The sequence below is a fragment of the Glycine max genome, chromosome 15 (genome assembly GCF_000004515.6).
Source record: "Glycine max cultivar Williams 82 chromosome 15, Glycine_max_v4.0, whole genome shotgun sequence".
In the NCBI taxonomy this organism is placed as follows: Eukaryota; Viridiplantae; Streptophyta; class Magnoliopsida; order Fabales; family Fabaceae; genus Glycine; species Glycine max.
Genome location: NC_038251.2, coordinates 41,284,174 through 41,303,513, shown reverse-complemented (window position 1 = coordinate 41,303,513; position 19,340 = coordinate 41,284,174). Strand labels below are relative to the sequence as shown.

The window sequence follows — 19,340 nt, the reverse complement described above, 5'->3', positions numbered from 1 at the left end:
ACATGGACAACTGATGAGTTTATGTAAACGCAACCAAGTGTACCGTTTTTACGAAGGATTTGGTTATTTAGTTAATATAAGGTTTTGTCAAATTGAACTGGTTTCTTTACTGGTAGGTAAAAAAAATGTGTAAAAAAAAAGGAGTTAAAAACTTGAATAAAAACCAGAAAAGATAAAACTATAAAATAAAATTAATAAAACTATATAAAATGAAAAGACAAAAAAATTGCTTTGCAATACCCAAGATCTATCGACTGCCTAAATCAGATTCATACACTAGATACAAAGTCCATTTGAAGCAGCAATAAGAAGTTAAATTTCTGCATCTAGTAATTAAGGAGTCCATGACATCCTATCCTACATCTAAAGAAAATACACTGGACAATTACACAGAAATTGACAAAATTCAAAGCAAACAAGACAGCATTATAACTCCTGTGCCAACATAGAAACCGAGTCAGGCTCATGACCGTGAACTCTAAAGCGATATATACATGTGTGTGAAGGGCTTCCATGGTTGGACGTAAAATCAAGCCTTACCGTGTTGATGACACCAGAAGCTGCTGAATTCAACACGTTGAATGTTTGAGCATTGCTCTTCTCAAGGTCATATGTAAATTCTGCCAGAAGATGCATCTTTTCAGTATTAATTGCAGAATCAGCATTATGCTCCTGCAGCCAACCAGAGACCCTGCAGTCTTTAGGAGCACTTGATCTATCATATGCAACACTCTGTTGAACAGAAGAAACATCAGTACTAACATCTAACAATATAAAAAGATAAGGAGAAAAGCGGGAATAAAAAGAAATGTGGCAAAACACTTGTACCAGAGAAATCAAAATAAAATTATCGACACAATAATGTCCATCATGAACAAAATACCAAATGGAACTCGATGACAAGTTTAAATCTTTAATACCGGAAAGTTTCTCAAAAGCAGTGTTATTCTGTTCAATATATGCCACAAAAGCAACCAAGTTTCTCATCCTATCAAAGTTATTCTATTCCCATTTGGTCTGATCAGTACACTCAGAAATGACAAGGTATGCTACAATGGCATCTATTAATCAAATCTTTAAACATCAATGCACCAAATAGAAACAGATAATAAAAACAAAGGATCATCACACACAAAATATTTGGGTTTTCATCAACATCTCAAACTCAGAAACTAACCGAAGATATAAAAAAAAAGTAGTTCAATCATATACCTACAAAAGCATAATGAGACACAAGGAATAGGGAAATTTATGGTAAATCAATAACACATAGTATCTGGAAAAGATGTAGAGAAAAATTTTAATGGAGCAGGGAGCATCAATGATCGATAAGCAAAAGTGAGAACAAATTTAACTCCTATAAATCCAGTTAGAAAAAAAGCCAGAAAAGATCATTAGTAACTTGGAAATAACTGGTAAAGCAGTTCACTCTGAAATGATTATAAGAAATTACAATGCTCTAACCTGCAAAAAACAGAAAGACAACCAACCTACCAAAAAACAACAGATACTTAGAAATAACTGGTAAAGCAGTTCACACAAGAAAGCTCATAAATCAAATTAATTTCAGATCATTGTTGTGCATCTTGAGTATTTATTTAATATCTGATATAATACTCTAGGGAAATTGTCAACTTTTGAAATTTCTTAGATATAGACAAGAAAAGGAACATTAAATAAATGTAACATCTATCCATGCGTAAAGAAGACAACATACATAATCATGTCTAAAGCCCCATTATATTCATCATTACAACTAGTTAAATCTCCAATACTTATTCCCAAATCCTCACCTCTGCATTAGTTTTCTTGATTATTACAAAAACACATGTCCAAAGCAGAAATTTATCATATTCTAAGAGTAGCAAACTAAATACTAGCAGATGAAAAATTAGATGCAAAAACAAAAAATATGCAGGTTGGATGAAAAAATATGCAAAAATTACACAGGCAACAGTCCCCACCAAAAATGAGAAAATATGCCAAAATTTCACATTCATTCGTACCATACAAATATCAGATATACATGTGATACAGAAAAACAGCCATCTAGGCAAATCCATGTATCAATCACGGTATCTTCCATAATAATAAATAAAATCCATCCCTAATGACCCCATCCTAGGTAAAAACCACTCTAGCAACTAATCTCTGGAATTGGTCATCAGAGCCTCATCAAAAAAAAAAAAAACTTAACATTCAACACTAACTAATTCATAAAGTAGGACACAATAAATATATGCACTACAGTAGATCAGTACCAGATACTGAATCTTTTACAGATACTAGACCTAACCATGACCTCCTAGCTGATGCATACTGGTATCGTCAAACATACAACATGGAAGCATTTTTTCTTCTTAAGAGACAAAAGTTCAAATATTTAGCAACATAAGCCAAGCTCTTTAGATAATTATTGGAAAAGTTTGAAAACAAAGTCACGTAATTCTGAAAACCTTGCCCTCTCTTCTCTTCCTTCACAGTTCATAAAAGAAAACAAAAGAAAATTACTGCTCTAAACATAGATATAATAGTTAGTTCTTCAAATTCTTTTATTTTCTAGTGTCAATATTAATTGATGCAATGGACTTTAATCTCTGCTGTCTCTATTATGAATGATAACAAACTGCTCATTTGATAGATCAAATCAAAGAAACATGAAAGATAGCCTATCATTTACAGTGTATGCTTGCAGCACTATATAGGAGATATGAACCATGTTGTTAAACACGGCTCAATATTATTAGTGTAACAAACCATATCAAAAAGATGGCCAACCAAACATTACATTACGCTTTCAAGGGAAAAACTATACAAGCAAAAACATATGACACTCTCCAGTCTCCCCCATGACATGCACAATAAGCCTGATACTCTCATGAATCAAACAGCCCATTAATTCTTTCTCTTATCATTTGTTTGATTTAAAAATCTGGCATACGGACTCCTAACAGCTAATAATCACACAAATCATAATCATAATTAATCACATTTAGCACCACTAGAATAAGTACAAGGAGGAACAGAACTGTATCTTCTACAGAACTACACTGAAAAGTCGCCCAAAGGAAAAAACTTGTCAATAAACTAGTTATACATCTATGTAATATATTAGGGTCTTAGCATAAACTTATTTCATGGCACATCATGTAAATTCATAAACTCAGTTTGCCACAATCAAACAACAGGCCAAGTATATAAACATGAGAACTGCATCATGTATATGCATAATCAAATTGCTGTATCAAACATCTCATCTACTCTAAAATCAAGGAACAATACAAGAACATATTAAAGTGTATACCATATATACCATAATAACTGACTGGCCTGAACACAACAATGTTTAGATTTAGAATGAAAATACATCACCTTCGCTACATGTTCCAAGGTGACAGCCTCAGGAATGATGGCAGTGCGGAGCCTAATCTGCACAAACCCTCTACTATCCTTCAAGGGGAAACACTGCCCAGGCTCACCAAAGCTCGGTTTCAACATCTTCTCCGCGTTGGGGTGGACACCATTTCTAGCAGACTTCAAGAACCAATTGCCCCTCACCAAATCAAACACCTCCGAATGCTTCACCACTGCGCCACCGCTACTGGCAAGAGCATAATCCACTCTCCCAAGCCCATCAGCAGCATGCTTCTCAATCTCTTTCACAATCACCCCTCTTGCAAACTCCCTTATCTCATCCAACCCACCACCCTCATACCCACTCCCCTTCACACTCCTCACTTCATCAACAAACTTCTCAAACTCCTCTTTTGATAACCAATCCTCCCCCTTCAACTCACTCAAATACCTCTCCAATTCCTCATTCTTTGCCTCCATTTTCTTCAACCCATTTTCCAAAATTTCCCCTTTCTCTTCAATTTTCTCATTTAGTTCCCTCCTTAACCCTCTAACCTCATCCTCAATCTTCTTATCCACCACATCAACTTGAACCTGAATCATCTTGGCTGTCTTCTTCAACAGCCCCTCCACATCCGAAATCCGGCCCTCGAATTCCGAAAACCCGACATACCCGCCAGCCATGCCATCGCCGGATTTCAACGACATCCGCCAGATCAACTGGACCAGCCCCGCCAGCACCACCAAGAGCACCATATTCTTCCCGAAAATGCTCACCAACGTGAGCCACCGCGGCTTCTCGGCCTTCGCGGAGAGCTTCCGCGCACGCCGCGGCGGGACCGACGACGAGTTCCCGCCGGCGACCTTCTTCGCCGGAGCCAAATCACGGGGCGTCCGGTCGAGGAGCGCCTCGCCGCGGACCGAGTGGTGGCTGAGGTCGCGCCCGGTGGCGCCGTCTCCGGAAGTTGCGACGGCCGGGGAGACGGCGACATCGTTGGCGAGGAGTTCGAGGTTGGTGGCTGTTTTCTTCTCGGTGGCGATCACCGGTCTCCGACGCGCCCCCGGGTTTGCTGCCGTGATGGACACCGTGGAAGCCGACATCAGAATCGTCGAAAACCGCTTCTCAATTCAAACACCAAATTCAAAAATTATAAAAATAAATAAATAAATAACAAAAAATATAGAAAAAAAAGAGAGGAAAATGATGGAAATGTTGGAAACCCTAAAAATAATGCGTGGTGGTGAAGGAAGAGCAATTGACTGAGCAAACGAAAAGGAAGAAGAAAATTTCAGGCGAAAGAGAGAGCTTGTGTTTTACAGTTTAGTGTTTTATATGAGATCTGGTGAGCAACGAAATGAAGACGACGGGATTTGAATTGAATATTTGTTTAAGTTTCTCTTTTTTTTTTTTCTTTCTTGGTACTTTTTGGGGGTTATGAAATTTTGATTCGCAAAAAGAGGGACAAAGCTGAAGCGGGATAAGGGACATGATTGGTCATTGGGATATGCTAGGTGCACCCAGCATTATTGTTGGTGCACCCAGCAATTTATTGAAAGGTCAAGTTTGCCCTTCATTAAAAAATTTTAAAACACTCCCTCTTTTCTCCCGGATTCACTTTCTGCTTCTGCTTTTGTTTCTTTTCTTTCCTCTTCCGGGAGCATTCTCTTCCACCGCAAGCCACCGCGAGCCCAGCTGCTGCTTCTTTCGCCTGGACGCCATTGCCGTTCGAGGTAAGTTTCGTTAACCTTCCATTTGGTTTTATTATGCACTGTGTAGTTGTAACATTAGGCTAGGTTAAAAGAACCTTAGGTTAGCAGAACCATAGGGTAGAAGACGAGAGCAGGAGGTGCCGGAAAAAATGGGGAAAGGGGGCTGACGGCGAGGCTTCCGGAAGACCCGTTATGGGTTCTTCCGAAACTTCCGGAAGAACATTTTCCGGAAACTTTCCGAAAGAAGTGTTCTTCCGGAAGAAACCAAACGTTTTCCGGAAGAACTCTTCTTCCGGAAACTTTCCGGAAGAAGGTTTCTTCCGGAAACGTTTGGGATTTCCGGAAAGTTGTTTTTTTTTTCTTTTTTTTTTTAAAACAAAAATTATTTTTGTTTTTTTTTAAATGAATTATTATATTTCTGTTGATTATTTTGTTTTATAGATTTTATGAAAAATGAGGTTTGGATTTTTGATGTCATGTTTTTTTTTATAATTTACATTGTGTATTTTTATTAAATATTAATTTGTAAATTTTTTTTTTATAAAAGTGGTTGTGTTTGTTTTTGTTTATTGTTGATTTTTTTAAATTAGTGTTTTTTCTTTAAAAATGAAGTTGTCTATTTTTATAATTAAAGTTGTGTGTTTTGGAAGTTTTATAAAAATACTATTTTTTTTAAATCAATTAGTTTTTTTTATTATAAATGAAGTATTTTATTTTCTAAAAAAATTGTGGATGTTTACTAAATAATTTTTTTTACATTAGTTGTTTAATTTTTTTAAAAAAATTAAGTTGTGGATGTTTAGTAATGAATTATTTTTATATTAGTTGTGTTTTTTTTTATAAATGAAGTTGTTTAATTTTTTAAAAAAAAATTAACTTGTGGATGTTTACTAAGTAATTTAGTTGTGTTTTTTTAAGTAATAAAGTTTCTTATTTTTTTTTTAAATTAAGAGTTGGATGTTTACTAATTAATTTTTTTTACATTAGTTGTGTTTTTTTTATAAATGATGTTGTTTAATTTTTTTTTTAAAATTAAGTTGTGGATGTTTAGTAATGAATTATTTTTATATTAGTTGTGTTTTTTTTATAAATGAAGTTGTTTATTTTTTTAAAAAAAATTAACTTGTGGATCTTTACTAAATAATTTAGTTGTGTTTTTTTTAATGAAGTTGTTTAATTTTGTTTTTAAAATTAAGTTGTGGATGTTTATTAATAAAATTTTTTTACATTAGTAGTGTTTTTTTTATAAATGAAGTTTAATTTTTTTAAAAAAATTATGTTGTGTATGTTTTAAAATAATTTGATTTAAGTTAGTCTTATTTGTTTATAAATAAAATTGTTTTTTTATAAAGAAAATTATGTATATTTTGACCGAAAAAAATACGTGTTCGACATGATTTGCAGATCATGGCCAGAACACGAGGTTTAGGTCGTGCGATAGGTAGAGTTGTAGGCAGAGATAGACCTGCTGATGAGGATGCTGCTGATGTTCCTGAGAGGCGTAGGCCTACTGCCTCAGCCCGTAGGCTACGCGTTCATCAGATGACTGTGGAGGGACGTGATATGGCTGAGGACGTCGCTGACATGACTGATGATGTCCCTGAGCAGCCTACGGAGGCACCTGAGATGCGTGTGGACGCACAGGGTGCTGATAGTGGTGAGGGGTCAGATGGTGATGATGCTGCAGAGGGATTCCCTGGTGGTCCACGTGACCCGTCAGTGCTCACATCATTTGCCGAGCATGTTGCACATGCCGTGTGGAGTGGACATGTATTTTAATTTGTTAATTATTTGTCATTGTTTATTTATTTGTTTATGATTAATTTTTTTTAATAATTGTATAATTTGTACTTCAAATCAGGAACGTCCTGATTTGAAGTTAGTGTCACATGGGAGGAAGGTGACACTGATTGGGAGGCCAGTGCCTGAGATTGAAGGCATGGTGGCTGCCACAGGATTAAGTCCACTGATAGATTGTTCAGTTATTACTGGCGATCCTGGACTTATATCCGCATTTGTGGAGAGGTGGCACAGTGAGACTAGCACCTTCTACCTTCCAGTAGGAGAGCTGACGATCACATTGGATGATGTGTCGTCCATTCTACATTTGCCCATCACTGGCGCCTTGCACAGTTTCCACGCTCTTTCTACAGAGGAGGCCAGATTCTTGCTCACGGAGTTGCTGGAAGTGTCTGCGGAGGAGGCCAGAGCCGAGACAGCACTCACACGTGGAGCATATGTATGATTAGGATGGGTTCGTGACATTTATGAGACCAGATGTCAGGCCCGGCGGTGGATTGTCGTAGCTCGCGCTTATCTGCTGCACCTTGTCGGTTGCACTCTTTTTGCTAATAAGAGTGCAACATACGTGCATGTGGTCCACCTTGACGCTTTCCGGGACCTCGCTCATAGTGGTGGTTACGCTTGGGGGGTTGCCGCGCTGGTTCATATGTATGACCAGTTAGATGAGGCTTGTAGGACCACCACCCGACAGCTTGCGGGGTACTTGACGCTACTTCAGGTAAATTTTGTGTTTATTAATATGTTAGGTTCGATTATGATTTAAACATGTTTTTATGTTATGTTAACCTCAATTATTGTGTAGTGCTGGATCTATGAGCACTTCCCTAGTGTGCATCAGTGCGTGACTGAGGATACATACCAGGAGACGTCCCCACGTGCTTCCCGGTGGTTGACGTCGAAGGCGCACATGAAGGGCATCACAGGAGCACCCTACAGGGCACGTTGTGATGGTTTGACCGTCACAGATGTGTCCTGGTTGCCGTACACGGAGCATCGGGGTGTTAGGGCGTTTCAGGAGATTTCATCGTTCCAGGGTCAGCTCAGATGGGGTCCTATGATCGTCACAGTTCGACCGGAGAGGGTGGTACGCCAGTTCGGTTACATCCAGAGCATCCCTCCGCCGCCTGTTAGTGCACGATTGTCACAGGATCAGATAGATGACAGGTGGATGGAGTTTGCAGATCACTTACTACCTGCGGGTCAGCCTTGTCTAGTGCCTGGGCAGGTATCTGCGGATTACATTGAGTGGTTTTTCCGCATATCTCACCCTTTCATGACACCGACCCAGGCAGCTGACCAGTAGAGGGATGCACCAGCTGCAGACCCTGAGGACTACATACAGCCGCTCAGCCCCTAGGTTCCAGTGGCATTTGACCCCCCTCCATATGTGGTAAGATTATTTGCGCGTTTAATGTTTTATGAGTTGTTGTTTATTTTGAAGTTCATAATAAATGTTTTTACTGACTTTGACAGGATGATTACGAGGGATATGAGGCGATTGCACAGAGGTTGGAGCGTGTGCTCAACCTTAGGATAGTCACTGCAGGCACAGAGTTATATGACATTATGCAGGACTGCCTGACGATCGCGAGAGGGGGACCCAGTGCTGATGGGACGGTCAGGGCTCGTCAGAGACGCCGCACGGACCATTGATCATTGTATTTATTTTGTTGTGTTGTAGTTGACATGAATATTTGTAATTATTACAGTTTTTGTTTAATATAGTTGACGTGTTTTGCACAGTTTATTATTTTATAATATAGTTTGTTATTCCGATTGTTTGTGGTCCTTAAGCGAAGTTTACGGTTGTTTTAAATTTATTTTTAAAAAAAGGGAACCTAGAATCATGAGTTTTGTTTGTCAGAATTACATAAAAAAAAAAGTTTTTAAAATGATTAATAATTCATAAGTGAACCCTTTTTCCATGTTCAAGTACCCATGTTTGTAAGAATTACATAAATGAACCCTTTTTCCATGTTTGTAAGAATTACATAAAAAACATAAGTTTTTAGAATCATGAGTTTTGTTTGTAAGAATTACATAAATGAACCTTTTTTCCATGTTCAAGTACCCATGTTTGGGATTTTTTTGCGTGGGTGTGCCTGTGCCCTGAGACAATGGAGGGCGGCCATTTCTCATGTTTGGACGTCAAAGAATCCAAAAAAAATAGTCCCGTTCCATGGTTCCATCAACTAACACGTCAAAACAAAGCCTCAAAATCCAAAAAAATACGAAATGAACCCTTTTTCCATGTTCAAGTACCCATGTTTGAGATTTTTTTGCGTGGGTGTGCCAGTGCCCTGAGACAACGGAGGGCGGCCATTTCTCATGTTTGGACGTCAAAGAATCCAAAAAAAATAGTCCCGTTCCCCAGTTCCGTCAACTAACACGTCAAAAAAAAGCCTCAAAATCCAAAAAAATAGGAAATGAACCCTTTTTCCATGTTCAAGTACCCATGTTTGGGATTTTTTTGCGTGGGTGTGCCAGTGCCCTGAGACAACGGAGGGCGGCCATTTCTCATGTTTGGACGTCAAAGAATCCAAAAAAAATAGTCCCGTTCCCCAGTTCCGTCAACTAACATGTCAAAACAAAGCCTCAAAATCCAAAAAAATACGAAATGAACCCTTTTTCCATGTTCAAGTACCCATGTTTGGGATTTTTTTGCGTGGGTGTGCCAGTGCCCTGAGACAATGGAGGGCGGCCATTTCTCATGTTTGGACGTCAAAGAATCCAAAAAAAATAGTCCCGTTCCCTAGTTCCGTCAACTAACACGTCAAAACAAAGCCTCAAAATCCAAAAAAATACAAAATGAACCCTTTTTCCATGTTCAAGTACCCATGTTTGGGATTTTTTTGCGTGGGTGTGCCAGTGCCCTGAGACAACGGAGGGCGGCCATTTCTCATGTTTGGACGTCAAAGAATCCAAAAAAAATAGTCCCGTTCCCCAGTTCCGACAACTAACACGTCAAAACAAAGCCTCAAAATCCAAAAAAATACAAAATGAACCCTTTTTCCATGTTCAAGTACCCATGTTTGGGATTTTTTTGCGTGGGTGTGCCAGTGCCCTGAGACAACGGAGGGCGGCCATTTCTCATGTTTGGACGTCAAAGAATCCAAAAAAAATAGTCCCGTTCCCCAGTTCCGTCAACTAACACGTCAAAACAAAGCCTCAAAATCCAAAAAAATACAAAATGAACCCTTTTTCCATGTTCAAGTACCCATGTTTGGGATTTTTTTGCGTGGGTGTGCCAGTGCCCTGAGACAACGGAGGGCGGCCATTTCTCATGTTTGGACGTCAAAGAATCCAAAAAAAATAGTCCCGTTCCCCAGTTCCGTCAACTAACACGTCAAAACAAAGCCTCAAAATCCAAAAAAATACGAAATGAACCCTTTTAACAATTAATTTTTTGGACCACTGAAACAACGCATTCAACTTTATTATGGGAATTAAACACGCCGTAAACATATAAAGGTTACATCAACGAAAAAACAAAAAATTAAACATGACATTCAGTTGTTTAGCGACGTCCCACTAACCTCGTCTTCAACATATTTAGTAAAGACAGCTAAAATTTCTATTTGTCCATATTTTTTCCAGTAGTTAGATTGTACTAACACCTTCAGCAGTTCTTCGTTGGTGATCAGCTCATTTATTTCATATTTTATAACCGTATCTGAATACTCAAACCGAGCTGGTTGGCGGAAAAACAATCGTCTTACCGTTTGTGATTCGTGAATTCCAAGAGGGGGAATCCCTTTAGGTGCAACTTGCTTGATTAAATTCTTCAGTTCATCGATGGTACATGTTGAAGGAATTTGAAATTTCTTAGGATTTTTTCCTGTGAACGCGCAACCAACAAATTTGTTCTGCGGTGGCATGTTCCATTTGCCGTTGTAATACAGGATCGCGTCATGAATACGAGGCATAGTGCCTTCAAGTAAGTTTATTATTCCATCTGGTGTTCTTCCAACGGTGCATAATAACTCAATCGGACCAACACAAGAAAATTGATCATTACACATTAACATTGTGTTGACATCGTCATCATTTATCAATTTGATACACTCAAAGCGAATTTGGTTACCTGTATCGGTGAATGGCTTCCGGTAGTGAATTTCATCCAAAAATTGTTTGTCGGATAGCTGAAGGGTATTGTGTATTCTGGTTTTTAGGCTTGCAAAATCACACCTATTTGGTACTCGAATGGGCACCGGAGTTGAAGTTTGGAAGTAAACCCCAGTATCATTGTGAATAATCGATCCATTTGGATAAATGAAAGCCAACCTTGAGTTGACAATCGTCTGACTGCTAGTTTCTCCTAGAAATGCCATAGTTTGTGTATCAGTTGGGAGATTATTTAAAAGCAAGATAATGTGTGATTTAGTAGCCTAGTCTGCCATATATATAGATGGTTGTGACCGAGCCTTTGTTTAACTTTGTTTACAAAAAAATAGACACGCGTAAATGTGTAGTCAAGTCAGCCAATGTGTTGTCGCTAATGTGTAGTCAAGTCAACCAATGTGTTGTCGAGCGACTGCTAGTTTCAAAATGTGTACTGAAGTCAGCCAATGTGTTGTCACGCTCAAACTGTAATACGCATGCATGTCATTATGTGTTGTCAATTATGACAATGATGTATGCTGCACGCGTAAATGATTTTTGTTGGACCAACAATTTCCTTGCTTAACCAAACGAGTAGTTGATAATATTAATTGATTAGTAACGGGTTACAACGAATTATATCGCATAATGAATACAATTAAATAAACAATGCATGTTTAGTCTTCATTTAGGTCTACATAGTGTGTTTTGAATGACATCAAGCTTGTGTATTGCTGCATTCTACTAATATATGGAATTGCCCATTGCTTTGCCTGAGAATAACAATTGGTTGACCACAACAGCGCTGGGGGCGGCAACGGACAATGGTCTTTCAAATAAACCTGTTGTACATGAACAAACATTATATCATGCGCTGACCGTGCCAAACGAACCAGCGAAGTCATTGCATAATTGTTACACTAACTATATTCAATGTACCTGAACAAAATGATTTCCAAACACGTGACCGACACATATGATGCGGTGGCCAGAAGAGTCAGGTGGTGGTTGACTTCTAAGAGGGAAAAATGTCATGCTTTGTTGTTGGGACAACGATACAAGGATTACGTTATACCGTGAAGCAATCACATATCCCATGTCTGTTATATCCATCCACTTGTCCACACTAACCTGAATGAACCAAACATACACATGTAAGTAATTTAAACATTGTTATTAAAAAAAATTAACCTAAAAACATACCTTTGAAAATCCATCAACAAGTAGGGACAACTTTAATTGTTCAAATCTCTCTGTGCCACTGAAGAGGTTCATGTACTCATGCGACCACCTGCCAAGTTCTTTAAGCAATTCATTACGCACTAACGGCCACGAATCTTCCCCCATACCTAATAAAGCGCCAATGGACCGATATCCACAGTTACCGTCCGCTTTCACATCCACAACGTCACGAATGAAACCTTGAAAGAATGACGCAAATTGATCCAACATCGGGATGATCCTTGTTGGCTGACACGGTTGAGAACATGATGCACTTCGTTTCACTGGAGAGTTGCTGCTTTGAACAGAATGAAAAGCATCAACATACTCCCAGTAAGACAGATCACGCTTTGTGGATGTTTGACTTCTTTTCATCGGTTTCTTCGGTGCACCTTTAGTGTTCACCTTTGATGGAGGAGGGCACATAGAGTTATGATCAGGGTATGCGATTTCTCGAAGTTTACTCTTCAGATTTACTTTGCCAGCCACATCAAGTTCATCAAACCTTTTAGATATGACCTCTATTTCTTCCTTGATGGTGACTTCCGTCTCACATAACCCTTGGTCTGAAAAGCAAAGTCTCCTCCAAAAAAGATGGACTGACTCCAATGGGATGCTGCTAGCAGTATACCTAGAAAGCTCACATGCACAAGGAAGCCCGTACGTGCTTCTCATCACACAACCACTAGAAGAGAGATTGTTGCCGAGATAACGTAGACGGTCAATCTCAGAAGCAATCTGATTTAAAGCATCCCTCGAAACCATCCCAAGAAGCCTCTTGTATAAGGTTTTTTTATATACATGGCCAACCACATGCGTACTGGTTTCAAAGGATGCTTTAATTTCGTCGTGTTGCAGCGTGATCATGTTGTTCATGGCATCCCAAACACTACATAGGTCTTCAACGCTATTTTGTAGTACTCTTTTGAGAGCCCAATGAGCTGATTCAACCCTACATTTAAAATACACAACAAACATGAAAATATACAACAATTAAATACCATTTAATATTAATCGTTACTAACAAATAAAATCAGTTGTTAATACCTGTTTGTTGTTGTGTTGCCTAGGTGCATGACCTTATTCGTCCATGCTGTAATAAATTTTTCCTTGTGGGGGATAATCCATGTGTCGTTAACATAGTCAACGAACATCGGCCAAGGCGAACAAGCAACTTGAAACTTCTGATATGACTCATGGAACTCGTATTCGGACGGACAATCAACCAAAGTACCCCAGTTATCCATTACATAGTCCCACGCATTTTTTCCCCGATTAAAGATTTGCACTTCGCCTTCACATTCTTATCGATATGAAACCTGCACAACAAATTAGTAGACTTGGGAAACACAGTTTTCACTGCATTCATCAGTGCTAGGTCTCTGTCAGTGACAATAACAAGAGGGAGGCGATCGTGTCTTAAAAATAGGCCTCGAAATCGTTCCAAAGCCCATACAATATTATTAACACGCTCAGCCTCCAGATATGCAAACCCAGCAGAGAATGTCATCGCCGTTGGTGTCACTCCAACAAAGTCAAGTAGTGGGAGTCTGTACCTGTTTGTTTTGTAGGTACTGTCTATAAAAAACACCAGATGACATGCATTGCATAACTTTACTGCATCTGGGTGACACCAAAACAGATCACGCACCACAACTTCATCCTTCAATCTATGCCAATGAATGTATTGATCACGTTCGAGAAGCTTCATCAGATGCTGCATTTCGGTATCAGCTCCTCTTATTGAAGAACGATATGCACTTCTTGCATTGTAAATTTGCTTTATCGTGGTGTAACTGTCGGCATTGTGTTCCTTCAACGTTAGCAAGATGTTTTTCGGTTTCACCATCGACTTTGTCATATCAGAAATAATTTTCTTTTCTTCCTTAGTCAATCGCCCGGCATATGGATGTCCAACTAAGGACTTCGCCAATTCATGATTATGAATCCCACAGATCAACTTCACCATCCAACCTTCCCCTCCACGCACTGGTTTCCCACGAAGCCTGAAGGGACAACCACATTTCCTACTCCCGGTGTCTTTTCTAACGAATTCTTTATTTCTACACTTGTACGTACCACTCCTTTCACACCCAATTAACACAAATGAACTTCTTCCTCTGCTACCGGTCTCTGTGTCAGATCTCATAATCACTGCAACAAATCCATTTTCATGGGCAACTGTTCGAGCCCATTGCAAAACATCATCTCGAGTAGCGAATACCTACAACGCAACCCTAACATATTAATTTTCATACAAACCATCAATTCAACCAATGACTCAAATTATCTATGATTACCTGAGATGTATTAAAAGCATTTGAACAATCGACATGTGGTTCATTCACTCCACATTCTTCTTGATTATCATAATCATAATCCATATGAACTTCTTGTGACATCGCAAAGTCATACCTCCATTGATCTTCGTCCATCTTAAGGACATATGCATCATACACAAGTACATTCAAATTATCATATAACCACATCCAAAAATTTACTACACCTTAAATAACAAACATATTAATAGGACATATGCATCATACACGACTATATTAAAATTATCACTATATTCTAAATTTATAACTACATTATTTACTTAAACTAAACTTATCACTATAATAAACAACTAATAAAACATTTTTGTACCATTATACATTTAAGTTACCTAAATCATTTAATATTATATCATTATACCTAATTAAATCAATAATCCACAACATATATAAAACAGAAATAAAAAAAATTATAAAACAGAAATATATATATATATATATATACCATTATAAAACAAAAAAATTATTAAATGAATTTTATTGTTATAAATTTTAATGTCCACAATATATACCATTATACCTAATTAAACAAATAATCCATTATTAAACAAATATATATATATATATATATATATATATATATATATATATATATATATATATATATAAATTATAAAACAGAAATAAAAAAATGCTAATAATTTAACATTCCGGAAGATCTTCTTCCAGAAGTTTCAGAGGCCTATTCCAGAAGAATTGCTTCCGGAAAACACTTCCGGAAGCACTTCTTCCGGAATGGGCCTCAGTAACTTCCGGAAGAAGGTCTTCCGGAAGTGTTTTCCGGAAACACTTCTTCCGGAAAAGGCCTCAGTGCCTAAAATTTCTTCCGGAAACACATTTTTTTACTACTTTTCTTCTCTAAAAACTAGCCGGAAAAGAAAAAAAAAACCCATAAAAGCGTACCTCCGACAAAATAGGAAGAACAACCACTAACAAAACTTCAAATACCGAACACGGGACCACCGAATCTCTAAATACTTCATGGGACCACCAATGGAAACTGCAAAAGGGACCACCGAAAGAACACCAAGCAACCGGAAGAAACAAAGCAGAAGAAAGCGAAAGGCAGTAAAAAGAAGCAAAGAAAGCGAAAGCGCAGTAGAAAGAAGTGTTTACGCGTTAATTTAAAGAAAATTACACAAGGGCAAAATCGTCATTACATACGCATTAAATATTATTTTATTTTTACTTATTATTATAAAATGAAAATTCTTATTTCGTTACATACGTTCACTAATTATTTAATTATTTATGTATAATAATATTAATTATTTTATAATTTAGTTTATCCATTAAAAGTAAATTATATTATCAAATAATTTTTTTTTAAAAAAAAGTTAAGTTCCGGAAGAAGGTTCTTCCGGAAACTTCCGGAAGAAGGTTCTTCCGGAAACTTTCGGATGACGTTCTTCCGGACGTAGTTTGTGGGTACTTCCGGAATTCACAAATTCTTCTTCCGGAAGAAGTTTTTTTCCGGAAACTTTTCGGAAAAGCTTTTTCCGAAAAGTTTACAGAAATACTTCTTCCGGAAGAAGAATTATTGAAGGGCAATTTTGCCACTTCACTGTTTGCTGGGTGCCCCAGCAATAATGCTGGGTGCACGTAGCAACTCCCTTGGTCATTTAGTAGTTTGGGCTAGGGCTTGAAACTTGTTGAGCCTAGTGTGAAGATGGGTTGCTATTGGCCCCAACCAAACTGCTATTCGCCCCTATCACCATTCCAAAATTTCAAATTCATCCTCACCCACAATGTACAATGGAATCATAATTCTGCTACATCACGAGGGTGCAAAAAATGTTGTTCAACAGATTCTATTGTATTTTTTTGCACCGCCTTGTATTATAGAATCTTGATTTCGTTGTGCATCGTGATTTATAGAAAACAATGATTTTGTTATGCAAGGGGACTAAATACAACATACATAACAAAATTATGATTATGTTACACAACTTATAATGAAATCATGGTTGTATTGTGCAAAAGGGGCTAAATTCAGGATGTATAATGAAATTTTGACTCTGTTGTACACTATGCAACGAAATCATACTTTTGTTGTACATCTTTTTTAATATTTTAACAAATAGAAATAACTCATGTATTAAATGAAATTTCATAGAAATGTCTACTACATATTGAGATACACATCCATAAAATTAATTGGATACACATTGAACGTTTTAAATTATTTCAATCCTTAGAAAGGTCCAGTACATATTGAGATCCTCTAGCTGATTGAAATTGTATTGAATTAAAAGATTGAATGTGTTTCATGTAAAGCTTTTTCCATGAACAGGCTTTAGGTGCGTATTATCTTCTCCATTGTGGCACAATAAGAGGCATTAGACAATTATCCCTTTGAAAAAACCACATTATCATACAAAAAATGAAGTTAGCAAATAAATAAATATTAGCTTACAAAAGTAAATGTTATCCTTAGTGGATAATATATATCTACATAAAGTTATTTCCATTGACAAATCCAATTGAAATGAGATAGGATGTAGTTGGCACAGGATTCTTAAGTGGAAAGAAGGTCCAACTTTGCAGTCTAGAAAAGTGGACTAATATAACATTATATTGACTAGCAATGACAAATCCATGTCGAGAATGGTCATCCATTTTGTTTCGGGTATTGGCTCATGTTCAACAAACAAAGAGGTTATTAATTTCGTCTTTCTTTTGAGCCAAATAATTGAATATTGAAAGAGTGTCATGTTTGAAGTTCCTGAATCAAATCTTGGCTAACAAGAGACCGAGACTCCTCACCCTGGCCTAGCAAAGCTGCAATTGTCATGTAACCACAATTTCCATCCGGTGTGACATCTTTATGTTCGGAATGTATTGTTGCAACTCATCGGAAATGCATACATATAATGATCCAATTTTGTCTTCCCCTTGTCATGATCAACCTTGCGAGCCACACTTGGAGTATCAACCATCGTGCTCATTTTATTAACATGCTCCCACATTGAATATTCATGTTTGGTAGGTTTCACATACTTCAGTGCAATCTTTGTTTTTACTTTCTCTGGAAGGGGACATATTGAAGTGGTATTGGGAAATGAAAGTTCAAAGGCTTTTGTCTTTAAGGTGATTTCACCACACACATCTAATTGTAAAAATCTTTTAATAATGCATCAACCTCGTGTGTTAGGGTTAAGTTTCCCCAAAAGTCACTCGTGTCTTCTGAACTATGAATGGATAACATCTTCTAAGGTACATACATGAACATCAAGGGAATGGAACCATATATACTGATAAATTGTTTAAGTTCACAAGCATATGGTAGACCGCGAGTAACTCTAAGTGTGCAACCACAAGTAGAATTGTAAGTACCTTTAGTGTCAACCCGTTGAAACTTATGAAAAATGATGTCTTATGTTTCTCTTGATACAAAGTCATGTAACTTCTTATATATCGGAGAATTAAACCTATGCTCAATCATATTTATGTTGTTCTAAAATGAAGCATTAATCGTCTGCAAGACAAGCATGCTATTCATTACATCCTAACAACTACACAAATCTCTCATGCTATCATGAAGTAGCCTCTTTAATCTCACATGTGTGTCTTCAACCCTATCATGCAATAAATGAAATGTAAAAAATACTTTTAATTTAATAAAATGAAACATTAAAAAAAAACAATGTCAAATAATTTATGTACCTATTTTTTGTTGTGTTTCCAAGATGCATTGCACGATCAACCCATGTTTGTACAAAATTCTCCTTAAAAGGCATCAACCATGTATTTTGGACATAATCAACAAATACTTTATACTGTATGCATCGATTTGTGAAGTTTTTCAAGCGTTCATTATATGATTTTTCATTCATAGACTGCAATAATAGTTCCCAAGCATCCATGATATTTTGCTACTCTCCAACCTTATCCACGAGGATTTTGCATTTTGCCCTGACATTCTTTGTAATGCGGAACACACATAACAAGTTGGTTGAAGAAGGAAACATAGTCTCCAATTCATTCATGAAAGCAAGATCCCTATCACTTACAATAATATGAGGCAACATCATATTTCACAAAAAATCCTTTTACCTTAATTAAAGCTCATTCTAAATTATCTATTCTCTCATAACTTAAATAAGCAAAGGCAACAACGAAAGTCATGTTTGTTAAAGTGATACCAACAATTTCCAATAGCAGAAGACGATACTTGTTTGTCTTATAAGTTGTATCACACATCAACGTTGTTGGAAAGGAATTCAAGAGTTTGATGGAATCTAGATGTGCCCACAATATATTTCTAAAGACATCTTTATTGTCTAGTCATCTAAACCAATAAACATATTCACTGCTTTCATTGGTCCAACAATGTTGTATTTTCGTTTTTGGTTCTCTTTGTTCATAACGATATTTCTTACGTTCATTGTATATGGTTTTGATGGTCATTTGTCTGGTCTTGATCTTTAATAGTCAACAAAATTTGACTAGGTTTCACCATGATTTTGGTCAATTGGTTAACCATAGTTTTTTCTTCACTACTTAAACAACCAACATTTGAATGACCAAACAATGTTGCCATCACTTTATGAATGACCAACATATGAATGACATTAATATGTATTTGCAACCTAGCTATCTTGACTTTATGATTATGGAAACCATATTCTACTATAACTCTTCACCCTATGGTTCTCACAAACCTCCCTTTTAATTTAAAAGGATACCCACATTATATGGTTCTAGTGGACTTGCACACTAACTTGTCTTTATACTATTTGTACTTCTCCCCTACTTTTTTCGCAACCCAATATAACATGATTTTTTTTACTTACTTCTAACTTTTAAATCACA

At 37.2% G+C, this 19,340-nt stretch overlaps 1 protein-coding gene and 1 long non-coding RNA gene across 4 annotated transcripts; both read right to left on the bottom strand.

The window, feature by feature from the left end:
* Positions 1–248: 248 nt before the first annotated feature.
* Positions 249–4,801, bottom strand: LOC100813866 (SUN domain-containing protein 1). Of its 3 annotated transcripts, none has more exons than XM_006597985.4 (3): positions 4,576–4,782; positions 3,373–4,473; positions 249–732 (listed from the first exon to the last, which is right to left on the bottom strand). In XM_006597985.4, the coding sequence occupies exons 2-3, from the start codon at positions 4,453–4,455 to the stop codon at positions 427–429; spliced, it is 1,389 nt and encodes a 462-aa protein (XP_006598048.1). In that variant the 5' UTR covers positions 4,456–4,473; positions 4,576–4,782; the 3' UTR covers positions 249–426. The 3 variants fall into 3 exon arrangements, with proteins under 3 accessions (XP_006598048.1, XP_006598049.1, XP_025981526.1); XM_006597986.4 differs by having other exon boundaries at positions 4,673–4,778; XM_026125741.2 differs by having other exon boundaries at positions 3,373–4,801.
* Positions 4,802–11,710: 6,909 nt separating this feature from the next.
* LOC121173646 (uncharacterized) lies at positions 11,711–11,970 on the bottom strand. The gene is made up of 2 exons (XR_005888904.1): positions 11,908–11,970; positions 11,711–11,810 (listed from the first exon to the last, which is right to left on the bottom strand). It is a non-coding gene; the product is annotated as an uncharacterized lncRNA (long non-coding RNA).
* Between the last annotated feature and the right edge of the window lie 7,370 nt (positions 11,971–19,340).